The sequence below is a fragment of the Tuber melanosporum genome (genome assembly GCF_000151645.1).
Source record: "Tuber melanosporum whole genome shotgun sequence assembly, scaffold_58, strain Mel28".
In the NCBI taxonomy this organism is placed as follows: Eukaryota; Fungi; Ascomycota; class Pezizomycetes; order Pezizales; family Tuberaceae; genus Tuber; species Tuber melanosporum.
Genome location: NW_003299104.1, coordinates 70,077 through 83,691, shown reverse-complemented (window position 1 = coordinate 83,691; position 13,615 = coordinate 70,077). Strand labels below are relative to the sequence as shown.

General features: G+C 47.4%; 2 protein-coding genes; both read left to right on the top strand.

The window, feature by feature from the left end:
• Positions 1-4,221: 4,221 nt before the first annotated feature.
• GSTUM_00009503001 (uncharacterized protein) lies at positions 4,222-7,855 on the top strand (the record flags this gene model as incomplete). XM_002840752.2 has 4 exons in its annotated part: positions 4,222-5,461; positions 5,525-7,035; positions 7,102-7,558; positions 7,595-7,855. 3 exons carry the CDS (start codon positions 4,222-4,224, stop codon positions 7,471-7,473), a joined length of 3,123 nt encoding a protein of 1,040 aa, XP_002840798.1. The 3' UTR covers positions 7,474-7,558; positions 7,595-7,855.
• A 2,600-nt stretch (positions 7,856-10,455) lies between these two features.
• Positions 10,456-13,317, top strand: GSTUM_00009502001 (uncharacterized protein). XM_052355818.1 has 3 exons: positions 10,456-11,337; positions 11,451-11,907; positions 11,994-13,317. Exon 3 carries the CDS (start codon positions 12,482-12,484, stop codon positions 12,860-12,862), a length of 381 nt encoding a protein of 126 aa, XP_052211783.1. The 5' UTR covers positions 10,456-11,337; positions 11,451-11,907; positions 11,994-12,481; the 3' UTR covers positions 12,863-13,317.
• Positions 13,318-13,615: the final 298 nt, after the last annotated feature.

Sequence of the window (13,615 nt, the reverse complement as noted above, 5' to 3'; positions counted from 1 at the left end):
TTTTTATTAGATTAAGGGAGGGGTGGTAGTCAGAAATGAGTAACTTAAATGGGTCATAATATGTTCATCACGTCTTATAATTCTTATTATCCTTGGTCCCCTCCTCCTTGTATTCTTGATGTTCCAGTTCCAGCTGCCTGTAGCTTAGTACAAAAAAAATAATATTCACTCCTTCTTGTTAATGTTTACCCGCAATTACTAGAGCATGTAAAAAAACACAATTCAGGCGACTGGCGGCTACAACAACTCCCTTCAATATTGGGCGCCATACAACCCCATCCATCACTAAAAGAAGAAAAAAATCTCCACCACGAATAATAAAGGTCCAAGATACGAGGACGATACTGTGGAAATTTTCACAGACGAACCATAATCTATGAAGCACGCCAAGATACAACCATCGGACACTGAATAACACTAGTATTATGGTATAAGTGCTAGTAGCAAAACCATGTCATCTACCCCTGTTAAGCTGCGAGTCTCCAAAGCTGAAGATACCTGTTGTAATGTCACTTTTTTGTCCGTGAAATTGCATTTTCTTGAGTTATGTCAAAATTCTAGACCACCCCATTAACATTGAATTTTACAGTATTTCGTGGGAGCCGAGCCCTACCAGCTATACGGCACAAATATAGACACCGGCCATAACGGGGGAGGTGGGAACGGGTATCATGGGGAACACTAGTGGGGAATATGAGAGCAGAATGCTATAAAAAGTTGATATTAGAGTCCTACGTCAGAGAAAGGGAGGGACGCCTGCATGGGTACTGTGCAGTACAGGAGTTTACCTGCTTGGAAGTCGACTCGGCGACGAATGAAGAGGAAGGACACGAGATCTAAAACAAGAATAGCACGGACAGCGATACCAAGTGGCCGCTCCGGACCATGGGTCAACAGCCAGCCTGGGTCAGTCTGGTCGAAATTACCAGCAGCCGCCCAAGCCCGGCGGCAGTGCCCAGGCAACTGCCGGGCTGAATCTTGCAACAACAAATTGAAGTTGCCAGATCCCCAGACAATTCGAAGATATACCTGTGAACAGCCTGCAGGCTCTCCACTTTTAATTAATTGGAATAGGAGAATAAGAGTAACGTGTTTCTGATGCTATGGATTTTATTTAAGGCATACTTACTCAAGCGTTATGCTGTCTTAACTTAAGACACTATACCATTCTTCACACAACTCTCTAACCACACTAGGTAAATACATATTATGCAGATGATTTTGTTATAAACAATTAGTCCTGTCGAACAGTTAAATATTTCCGAGTCCTAGTAATGAAACACAAGCAATCGCTTGAGATCTTGGCCTACAGGTGGCCCTGGATGGGCCCAAGTCAGCACGAATACCACAATAGTACTCAACATCCATGTGTGCCTAATTGTATGTTTTTATATATCATAATACCACCAAAAACTGGTGTGGAGCAGAGAAAGCTCCTCGACCAACACCCCCGCTTGGGGCGATAGTGACAGGTCTAAGGTAGACCAAGTTTTATGGTATTGAACTAGCTTGTGTCAGAAACTGTGCTTAAGTCAGCACAAATACCACAACAGTACTCAACATCCAAGTGTGCCTAATTGTATGTTTTTATATATCATAATACCACCAAAAACTGGTGTGGAGCAGAGAAAGCTCCTCGACCAACACCCCTGCTTGGGGCAATAGTGACAGGCCTAAGGTAGACCAAGTAACCTTACCACTAGGGCTTATATGATGGTCTGCACCAAATCCCGAAGTGCCAAAGGAGCAACCGAAAGTCAAGCATAGCTTGTAAACTTATCTTCATGTCCGTTGTGCCGTACAGTACTGGTATTGATACTGGCAGCTTTAGCTCGTATACCTTAAGAACCATATTATACCAGTGCAAGACCATATTTAGTCAAATTTGAATACCCCGACGAGTATCGTATGATACCATAAAATCTCGTGTAGTCCACTATCATATATCCATCAGCGCAAGGTAGGCTTAATTTGACAAGTTAACAGAATTGCGAATACCACTTAATGAGATACATCAGCCGAGGTCTGGTCTTGTGCTGTGTCAGGAGAGCGCTGATCCTTCTCGGGAGCTTTGACTCAGAATCCGGAGGCTACAGGGCTGACGGAAATAGTGAATTTCACGAGATTTCGCGGTATGCCCAGGGACCCGGATGATATCCTTCCTCATTCATCCATCCAAGATATTGAAAATTGGTGACTGAGAGACTGAGAACTACCGGTTAATAATGCAAGTATCCGTGGTACTGCAGGGTGCTCAACCATCCACTTTGTTTTCCCCATGATCGTGGTCGATTGGATGAGAGCCTAAACAGGCGATACCTCCGCTATGCAATATCGCTGCGGAATCCCTTGCATCTTTTGAGGAGGCTGCACTCCTAGAGTCAATTTATCAAGTTCTATCAGTGCCCCCCTCCCGAGCGCCTACCGTAAGGTAGGCAGACATATCCTCGACCACAGCGGGAACGACTTCGAAGCAAATCTGTAAAATTGATAGATTACTGTAAGGCATCGCAGGCCTTTGAGCCACTATTCCATGTGCTGTCCCTCAGCATTATTTTTCTCCAGTCAGGCAGACTACCGACGCTATGGCTTTCATTAATCCAAGATATTTTTGGTCTCTTCAGTAAAATATCTCTTCCAGTACCAAAAAATGAATGACATAACCGCCAGTGGCCATATTCTACATACGAGACCCCCAACAAAGGATATCAAGGCTACCAAAAGACAAAAAAGTTGCCAATGATCTCCAATATTTCAATGTTGCGGTCTCACCTTCAGAACCCAGTTTATTGTGACAAGTGTCTTGCTGTAATACTGGTGTTGCACTACTACCGGCGCGGTAGTGCTCGAGCACAGCATAGTACCGTACAATGCATCCCTTGGGCACATGGGGTTGCAACCTCCTGGCTCTTGCTGCGGACCTAGCCTTTTTGGGAACCCAGGCACCAAAAGATCGCTGAAAAATAGATTAATTAATCGAGGCATGGAACAGCAAATCAACCCCCCCGATAACACCCAGAATAGGCGATAGATCAGCGGGGGGAAAAAGAAAGTTTGTTCAAGCTTCAATTCTCAATCATTTTACCATAAAACAAAAAAAAAAACTTACATGAGATAAAATTATTCGTGTGATACTTCTACCAAGAAACGGGACGGACCGGGGGCCAGCTGAAGGGGACTAGGGAAACCACGGTAATTGCTCGTGGTGCGTTGTACAGCGCCACGCAGTGCGCCCAGAGAATGGGCCAGCGCGCAGGATTTCCGTGATTTGAGCCTCAACACCCTCCAAAGCTTCTCTCCATACCTTCAACACCAACAACTCTCCTTTTCCCATACGCAATCATAAAAAATCTCAAGATATTCAATCTTACTCAATTACAAACCTAGATTCGATACCCAAGTCTCCTGAAGTCTCTATGAGCACGGTATTGTTCCCTGCTACCTTCGGCGTCATAGTTTCCTGGTTGAGACGTCATCTAGCTGACACCCATTATTGTTCCGCTACTAGGCCAAGGGAAACAACGCTCTTCAGCTGCTCGACACCGCTCGCTGTGATGGCGATTGGGAGGCTATTCCAGAGTTTTGTCGAAAGGTTATCAAACATGTGCCCGGCCGGAAATGTGCTTCACCTTACCTACAACCCGGTAGCCTCCGGATGTCATTGATTGCTCGACTAATATCTTGAGCTTCAGGTCTTGCTATGACGGCACAAACCGAGGCACGTCTTCAACAACTGTTACCCCCTCCGCCGCCAGACTCGTCGCCTTCTACCATCGTATCCTATATTATCTCGCTCGACGCCCTGCAAGATCCACTAGAGGGCGAGTTGGACAAGTCCCCCCGGCAGCCACCAAAGCTACCAACCCCCGCTGGCGGCGGATGGAGCCCTGTTATAACGCGAGAGGACCTGGTTCAGGCGAGAGTTGCGATTGCGTCAGTATGTGTGCTGAAAGGGGAGTGGGATGAAGCGCTGCGTATCATCCCTCACGAACAGGAGGTCGAGGATTGGGATGGAGGACATGGAGGGGGGTCTAAAGGGGAGTACTTTGACATTGTGAGGGTCAAGTCGCTTGTTCTTAAGGGTGCGTAGGGGCCGTACTTTCCTTTCTGTCCTCATCTGCTCTCCTGTTTTCTCGATTTGCTGGGTGATCTCATGGATATTTATATGCGGTCGGCAGAGCGGATTGAGATGAGCAGGTACAGGATTGAGCTTGGTTCTTGATGACCAGATCACCAAATTTGCTCACAACCGTTTTAGGGATTGCCCTTTCCCATACGAATCCAAGCGATCTGTCATTGCCACTGTTGTTATACCGTACTGCAACAAGGCTTGCAACAGCACTTTCAGGAACCCAACGTGACTCACCCTCGCTGCTCTTATGGACTGAGAGAGCTCTCGCTCATTACGCTCTCGCGGCATATCGTTGCTGGTTGGACAACAACGCACCGGACGTGCCCCATCCACCGCTCACAACTATTCCCGTTACTCCTAGACAGGTAAACAGTCGTCCTGGGACTGCGCGAGCTACCCCCATCTACCCAGTATCGAGAGGGGTTGAAGAAGAGGAAGAGGAAGAGCAAGTTGGAGTAGCTATCGGAAAATCGTTAGTTGATGAAGCAACAGTAGCAATTGCCTTTCGAACCTTCCGCACCTTCATTTCACGATTCAGCCAGACCAAGCCCCGACCCAGCACAGCAAAATCCGGCGTCACAAGGCCTAACGCGGGGACGCCGAGCACCGGAAGGCCGAGCACAGCGAAGACCAACTTTGCCTCTGTGCACATTGGGTCTGAGACTAGGAAGGAGAGAGAAAGGCAGGAAGTGTATAGATACTTTTTCCGATTCCTATCCCTTCTACTTTTGCCTTCTCACCATCCCCAAAGGCCAGTGCCTCGAAACCTGCCCTCCGGATCATCGTCTTCGCCACTGGAGGAAAAGGGCTCGACAGTGTCCAACGGTTCAAATTACCCCAACACCGGGTGGGGTGAAAAGCCTGGATCGATGTCAGAGCTGAGAGACGAGCTCAAGGTTGTGGAAGGCATATATGAAGGCTATCTCCTGAGGAACCTAGAATTCCCAGAGGCGGTAGGGTATCATGAGCCTATTGGAGAATGGGTTGATATTGTTGTTGAGAATTGGCATATGGCCGGCGGATCTGCAGAAGATGCGCCTGCTGTAGTGGAAATTCTATACCGAGCCTCAGCAAAGACATTCCTTTCGCCTAGGATCCTCCGACATTTATTTTTCGCCCTCTCGGCTGTGGGGAATCTCTTGGAGGCGGAGTTGGCCTTAACCACATATCTCGACCTGGTCGAAAAGGGAAAGGAGAGGCTTGCCAAAGGGAGCACAGAGGTTGACTTTGATTCAGACAAGGAAATACTCGAAACAACGGCTGAAGGCATAAGATTTCTATGCAAGCATATAGGAGAAGGGAGAAAGGGACTGGATCTTGCCGAAAAATGTGAAAAGTGGGTAGATGAATGGCGCTTTGGAGATGAGGGAGTGCTATCCGAAGTGTACAGAGCGATTGGAATCGCCAACGCCTTTTGGGCCCTTCACACCACCGAAGGCGACGATAGAGATGCGATACTCAAGTCGGCTGAGAGGGCCTTTAAAAAAGGTCTGTGTTATAATAGTGCAGATGTGGATGCTTGGTATGGGCTTTCCTTGGTGTATACTGGGCTACGAGACACAGTATCCGCAATGGAAGGCGTTGACAAGGGATTACAAGCCTTGGCCCACGAGGCCACCGAAGGCGATTATCGGCGCCGAGCCATCCCAATATTACATCTATTAGCGCTATTAATGAGTGCGACAGGGGAGTACGATAGTGCACAACACGCCTGTTCAAAGGCGTTGGAAATTCTTGGCAACCACGCACAAAGCCTCCAGATTGGAGAAAAAGAATCAGCCCTACAGGTCCAAATGACGCGATTGCTACTTGTCGAGGTAACAGAAGGATTTGACGAAGCCATGACAATGACTGAAGAACTCTTGAATCTCTATCGCCGAGTTTTCAATGGCATTCCCAGGCGCGAGTTTGGCCCAGTAGATAGTTTTGATAGCAACCAACCGAACGTGAGAACCCGCACAAGCAATTCGTCAAGGCCTTCAACGGCCAAGCGGCTATCGCGCTTATTCGGGAGAAACAAAAAAGAACTATCTACACCTTCTCTAAATCTTCCTTCCTCGACAGGAGAGCCGCCGCAGCGATCGGGTGTTCTTCGGAAATCCAGCCTTGCGAGTCGCCGCTCGCTTACAAAGCGACGCCCCAAGTCAGTGGCCGAATCACTAGATACACCGTTCACGCCGCCAAGAATTCAAATTACGGATACCAATGGGGGAACTTCGCCAGCCGAGATACCACGGGAAAAGCGAAGGGCCCTACGCCGTAATAGCGTCTCTGGTGGGACAATAAGAAGGATTAGGTCGCTTAGTAGTCAAAGATCTTCATCGTCTTCGATGAGATCTGGACTGAAAAAACGCGACGAGGTTCCTCCCACACCATCATTGCCTATGAGTAGTGCAGGTGTGTCGTCGGTATCGACGGGTATGGACACGGGTAACGGCCACCTCGATAGCTCCGGAAGCCCAATCCAACCCCAGCTCTTCCACATTCTCAAATCCAAGCTCTATTGCAGCCAACCAGAGGAGGATGTCATCCTCCAGTCTCCCCCTAACCCCAGCCCGGCACCAGATGGGGCTTCGGACAATAACCAATCCGATACCAATGGCCCGAGACCAAAGGAAGCAGATATTCCCACCAACCCCCCACAATCAAATCTCCCACATCCGATCAGCGCTCTCAGCCACACCATAGTGGTCAGAAATCCGGGATCGATTCGCCGCCCCATGAGAGTTCCAGAGCCAAAATTGAAGGAAGCGGATGAGAAGCGGCGAGCCATCGCACTCCTCCGCAGCGTCTGGCTATTCGTCGCAGCACTCTACCGGCGAGGCAAATTCTTCAATGATGCAACCATGGCCATAGACGAGGCGACCGGATTTGTCGGCAGTGATGGGGAGGGTAGTCAAGAGGTTCTTGCTGAGGCACATACCCTTCCGTTTCACCCTCGAATTTGCAGTGACTAACATATAAACTAGCGGGGCTATCTCGCTCTCTCCCAAGATAAAATATCCGAAGCTTCCGAGCTCTTTGAGGCAGCGCTAATGATAGACGTAAACTACCCACCCGCCATCATAGGCCTCTGTGAAATCCTCCTGGAGCTCCCCCCCACACTCCAAGGCCCACTCCCGCAGACATGGATAATTGGAAAGAACCGTGCACTGGCCCTCCTCCAATCCCTCACTTCCTCACCGCGGGGGTGGAATATATCCGAAGCATGGTTCGCCCTATCCAGGGCTTTCGAGCTGGAAAAAGACGTCAAGAACGCTAAGAATGCGCTGTGGAAAGTGATTGAGCTTGAAGATGCAAAGGGCGTCAGACCTTTTACGGAGTTACCGAGGATACTCTAGTATATCATACATCTCGCCACAACGGTCTCTTTCCTCCCCTTTGCTTTGCCACAGCAGTTTGATTTCGATTTTTATTTGTGTTACAGTACAGTACTCGTACTTGAGTACGCGTACGGTACAGTACCAAAAAAATCCGGAGCAGCATACGGTAAATTTTTCTAAAAATGTGATATAGATTTCGGCGCCTTGTTTTGTTCTGTCTCACTTTTTTTTTTTACTCGTACAGAGAAAAAAATTGTAATTAAAGGGTGGGGTAAGGGGGAGGGGTGTTTATTTTTTTTTCTGCCCTATTTCGGTTGTTTCGTTTCGTTTATTGCATATTTCAATACCTAACCAGCCTTCTTATCACCCAATCAGTTATGATTAAAGCACAGTTAGGAAAGTGAACATGGAGGATAAAGTATGATATGATATGAGTATAAGTAGAGCCGGCAACCCAACCACACGGGTCTGCCATGCCATGCTCGCCGTGATATGTTGGCCTCGTCATTCGATTAAATTTACCATACCGGTAACCCCAGATTTCCACACCATGCCAGGGCACGTTTGACACGGGCGATTTTAGTATGATACACAATCATGCCTGCTTCAAACCATAATTGTACTTGTACGAGTAGACTCCTAGAGTATTTGAGGCAGCCGTCATTCGCGGCTATTCTTACCCCGGAGCGATGGAGTAAGTGACAACCGTACTTGGGCAGATACTGTACCGGCAATCGATAGATATGTACCAATGCTATCCCCACCGCAGCTCCGACAAACCATCGTACAAAAGATGTTTGGAAGGAAAGAAAAGAAAAAGAAAAGAAGAAGAAAAGATGCACTTTAAATACCTTTTCTTGAAGAAATACGCGTAATCGTGGTATCAGCCATCACACCGTCGCGAAACTCGCAAAAAGCCGATATCAAGCTATGATACATAAGCAAGAAGCACACGAGTAAAGGTCCCGGGAATAATTCCCACAAACAGTTCCCCGGTCGCTCCATGACAGCTACGATAGTCGTACCGCACCGCATACCTCTAGACTATAAGTACCGATATCATAGAGAGCTGAAACTCTTCAGATTGATTCATAAGATAACTTTTGCCGTCTAGGAATAGAAATTCCCAGCGCCGATCGATAGGGGAAAAAAAAAAAAAAAAAAAAAAAAAAGTTGCCCACAGTTATAGTACCGGTAGCGTAGCGTAATTAATTCAATCCACAATATCACATCAAGCTATCCGTTCGTTCGTTCGTTCGTTCGATAACATTATATAACACCATACCGGTTCACAGCAACTGTAAGTTATCGACAGGGCGAACTCGACCAACCGGTAAACGAGCGAATGAGTACGATAAAATTTCCCCGGAGGAACTTTTAAAAAATGTGTTAAAGGGTCGATTGGATCCCTTTATCGGTCCGATACGGCGAATTTTTTGGGGGTTATTTTTTTATTTTTTTTATTTTTTTATTTATCGGATCGGATTGGATTGGATTGGTGAGGTTGTTATATATATTGTGCATGTAGACTATGCAAGGGTTGTTTTGGTTTATCATACTGGTACAGTACTTGAATAATGCTTCCCCCCCCCCCCATGGTTTTTCGGTTGCAGTGTGTGTGTTGTGTGTGTAGTTGGGTATGTGTGAGTGGATGGATGGAGAGTGGTCTGGATTTCTCGCTTTTGCGGTTCGGTGATTGTGATAGGTTTGCTCGGGTGATCTGGGTTGGGGTTTTGCAAGGGGTTTCTTTATTGGTATTGGTATCGGGACTGGAATTGGGGCTTTTGTGATGGTTGGGGTCGGGTTGCTGTGCTCGGCATGTCATAATATTATCATATCATTCTCGTCGGTCGGTCGGTATATGGGAATTCATAGTTATAGGATGGGTAATTTAAGTACGATAGTGACTCGAGTTATGATAACTTATTCCGCCAAAAAGGAAAGAAGAAAAAGGGTTCAGCTCAAGCTATGATAACTCCTGTATACTGTACTAGTACACCGGTACCAGTAGCGAGATATATTCCACCATACGATATCGTGATCCCGCTCTGGAAGCCGTGGTTATAAGTGCGATCGATATGAGTAAGAAATTGCGTTAAGCTCCGAGCAGAACTACCGTGATACCGGTACCGGTGTGTCGGGTGGAGAGGACAAAAGCTACTTATATTATTATGATAGCACTCAGCTCATGGCAATCTCTCACCAAACTTTCGGAAGCCCCACCCCCATAAGTCAGCACTTGACAGTGGTGACTAGACAAGAGTTGCTATTATATGTACTCGAGTACTCGAGTTATTGTAAGATATGATCTGCGGCTGCTATACAGAAAAGCAAAGAGAAATTCCTACCTCCCCCGGCCAACACCGGTACAAGTACGAGTACAATGCGGTACCCCCCGTCATGACTGTACGAACATAGTAGGCGAGTCCAAATGCTTACTGTACTGTACTGTACTTATCGTACAGTTATCACAACTCGTATTATTATTATTATATATACGGCGCCCTGCAAGCGATCATCCATCAATCCACGTCCTCCCCCTCCACCCCCCCCCCTTAGCCGCCATGCGAGCAAAAAAAACAATCGTCCGCTCCAGCTCATTTCAATCCAGTCCGCCTTGCGCTTCCTACACTCATCGTGCCCGCAGCGTCTCAAATGAGCCTACGGTAAAATACGGGGCGAGAAATTCCGAAACCAGTCTAGCGCACAACACCGTAATTGTAACCGTCCCGTGATGCGCGGGGTTTATCGCTCGTTAGGCAAAAAGAGCCGCGATCGAGCAATCAGAGGATTTCACAGGCGTGCGAGCAGGGGTGGGAGGAGTTTCGCCAAATGGGAAAAACACCTCGAGTTTGTACCTGCTGTTCGTAGAAAGTTGTGGGGAGTGAGTTGAGTCGTGAACTAACCCGTGGTATTGGTCAAACTTCCCAGAGATAAATATATGCCCCTTCCGGCAAATAAAAAACTTCAGAACGTTCACAGGATTTCCCTACCTCTGCGGCCAATAGGGGTTGCCAGGATCGGAAGCTGTCTGTTTGGAATGCTCACGGACTAAACGCTGATGTCCGAATAGGAGTCCTGCGGCCCGTACTCAACGAACACAATTCAGTTGCGGTCAGGAACGGAACTCTTGAGTTCTGGCCAGTGCTCCCAGTCGTCCAGTCGGACGGCCGTCGGATCGCAACTAGTCCCGGGGTTTCTTTTGTGGATAGCATATTGCTCTATTCTGCTCATTTATTCCAACTTGTTGCGGTGCCAGTGTGGGTCTAGAAGTAACTAGGTGCATTGGCCAATTCTAGGTGCCCACGGTCGATTGCCCATCGCCCCGTCCAGTTCGCCCAAAGACGGGACAGGGTTGTCTTCGCCGTCCTGGACACGTCCCGGATGGACGGAGAGGAGGACTGGGAACCACAGAATTGTCAGCCTGCCTCATCGCCGTCATCCCGTCAATGATAGCATACCCCTGCCACCTGCCACGACCCTTCCTTCCACAGGCGGACCAATAACGGCGCTCATCCTTGACACTTCAGATCCTTGGTGCGGTTCCTGGGGCAAAGGTGTCGATGAAATGGTCACTCCACACATAAAGAAACGCTGGATTTCAACACCTTGTAGTTTGTACTGTACGGTGGGCCGCCAGATGGTTTTCCAACTCTATATTCGCGAATTTCACAAGTTTATGGATATCTCAAAAGTGCCATTTTACGAACAGCATCAGGATGACAGCGGGTATCGTCTGCTTCGAACACTGGTACTGTAATTTCTCAACGGAGGTAATTTACCATGGATCAACCTTGTGACTGGGTTCCGGTGGGAGATCAGGAAAATATGGAAATTACTGTTGGTATAATAGACCACGCGCACTATATGTGGGCAGAGATGGTAGGCAAGAACGACCCATTTCGACAACCCCTGCTGCGAAGTTACAAGTACTTTTTCAATTGTCTAAGATTCCACTTTCAATGATCCTCCATCTGATCAGTACCGGGGGACAGTAAAGGCACTTCGGCTCTGAAAATATCATACCTTCTGTTCCAAGTTAATACTGCATTAACCGGAGAGAACCGATAGGCGCCATTGTATTCAAACAACCTTTATCCCCCCCGTTTGTCTAAAAACCGGAATTGAACGCCATATCCTAACTCTGTAGGGTCGGGACTTAACTTTTCAGGGCACCCAACCCTTACGCAACGGTAAGTTTCACTTCAGCCGCTTCTTATTTCAACGTGAGTGTCCTCCAAGTTTGGTGCGGTGTGTGTCAGGGTTGCCCCAAGGCGTAATTTATCTTACAAGTAAATTTACAGCCTTCGGTGCATGGATGAGGGATGTAAGTTACAGTATTCCTTCCACAAATCGGCAGGAACTGTTCCTCACTCCATTCGTGATACGTTGACACCTCTGCAAGTTGTGCGCAAATGTGCAAATAGCGTATCAGAAATAATGAGAATACTGGTATGTGCTTTCCCCTTCTCGTTTCTTTTTCCTTTCCTCTATATTTTTTTTCTTTTTTTCTTAGACCCGCCGTGTTAATTGATTAGACTTGGTCTGGACAACGGTGTATGGGTACGTTATTGAATGGTTTTGCACGCCTACATCTGGCGCTGCGCAGCGAAGGTACTATTACCGCATCTCTACTGTGGTCGAGTACAAATGCTTGAGTAGGGCATGCTGGTTCGACAGGTTGCACAGGATGCAGGGTGGGAAGGAAGGAAGGAAGGAGAGTGCGAAGACGCATGATGTCGTTTGGTCATTAGGGAGTGAGTGAGTGAGTGAGTGGGCGAGTGAGCACGGAGGGATGCATGAATAGGACTAGGGAATACTATAAGAACAAGAGGAGCGCAATCATCAGGACTCTCACCACACTATCGAGCAGTGTTTACATCTCTCTACCACACCATACCTACCTACTATCTACTATCCACCGTTATCACAAGTTGCTACTACTGATACTTCTACTACTTCAACTACCAAATCTCCAGACTCCACATAAAACCTCAATTCACCCTCCAAACCTCCAAAAACCATCATGTCTAAAATAGCCCCTCTCAAGACCACCAACAGCTTCTCCTCCACCTCCACTGCCTCTTCCACCAACTCCACTCCGGCATGCTCACCAACAACCTCTACCTCAAGCAATGATAGTCACACCCTGAAATTCTTCGACAAAACCCTTGACAAGGTCAAGGCCTACGTCCCCCATCACCACCACCACCAAAGCAAGAAAACGTACTCACAGCCGCCGACATCAATACCACAACAACACCATCGGTCCAGGAGCACCGAGAGCCTGCGCAGTGTCCAGCGGCGCCAGACAGTGGCACAGTACGGACGGCACTCGAATGAATGGCTATTTGGTGGTGTGTCGGTCCGGAGAGCAGTGAGCGGGCTGTTTCAGCAGGAAAATTGAGGGCGCGCGGGCGGGGAGGAGGAAGGACACGCGGGGGGTACGATAGTGAATTAGCGACACACCGCTATCTCGATGATAGCTTCCAATTCTTGTTTCTTTTTTTCCTTTATCTGGAACGGGCGCTTTAGGTGTTTCTCTCTCTTTTTTTGATTTTGATCGTTCTCACACTTGGAGGGCGTTCACTCGTTAATCCACGGTACTTGAAAAAACAATTTTTCCTTGTGTGTCATTCCGGCGGATATTTGTTTTCTCTCTTTCCATCTTCCTTCTCATGTAACTGTACATTCGCTTTTCCCTTTCATTTCTTTGTTCTGGATGGATGGAGAAAATTGGGCGGAGGGGCTATCTGATGATTTATGATACCTTCTTGATTGTTTTTGTATTAGTTAGTTCTCACGACATCAAAATAACACCAGATAAAATGGTCACCCGGATAATAATATTATTACATTTTTCCACATCACTCTCCCACGAACACAAAAGATTGATCCATTTCTCGTTGTCAATAATGATTAAAAAAAAAAAACCCAAGCCCATCCAGAAAGCAAGCCAGCAAAGCAAAGCAAAGCAATTCCAAAATTCCGGAGTAAGCGCCGGAAACTCCGCACGCTCACCCACAGAAAGGGGGAAAAAACCGCTGTACTGTACAGATTGTTCGCACGACCCCAACCCGCATGAAAAAATCAAAATCAAAATCAATATATTTACTCTCGATGACTCAATTCGAAGGAAGGGGGGGGGGGTAGTCTTGTT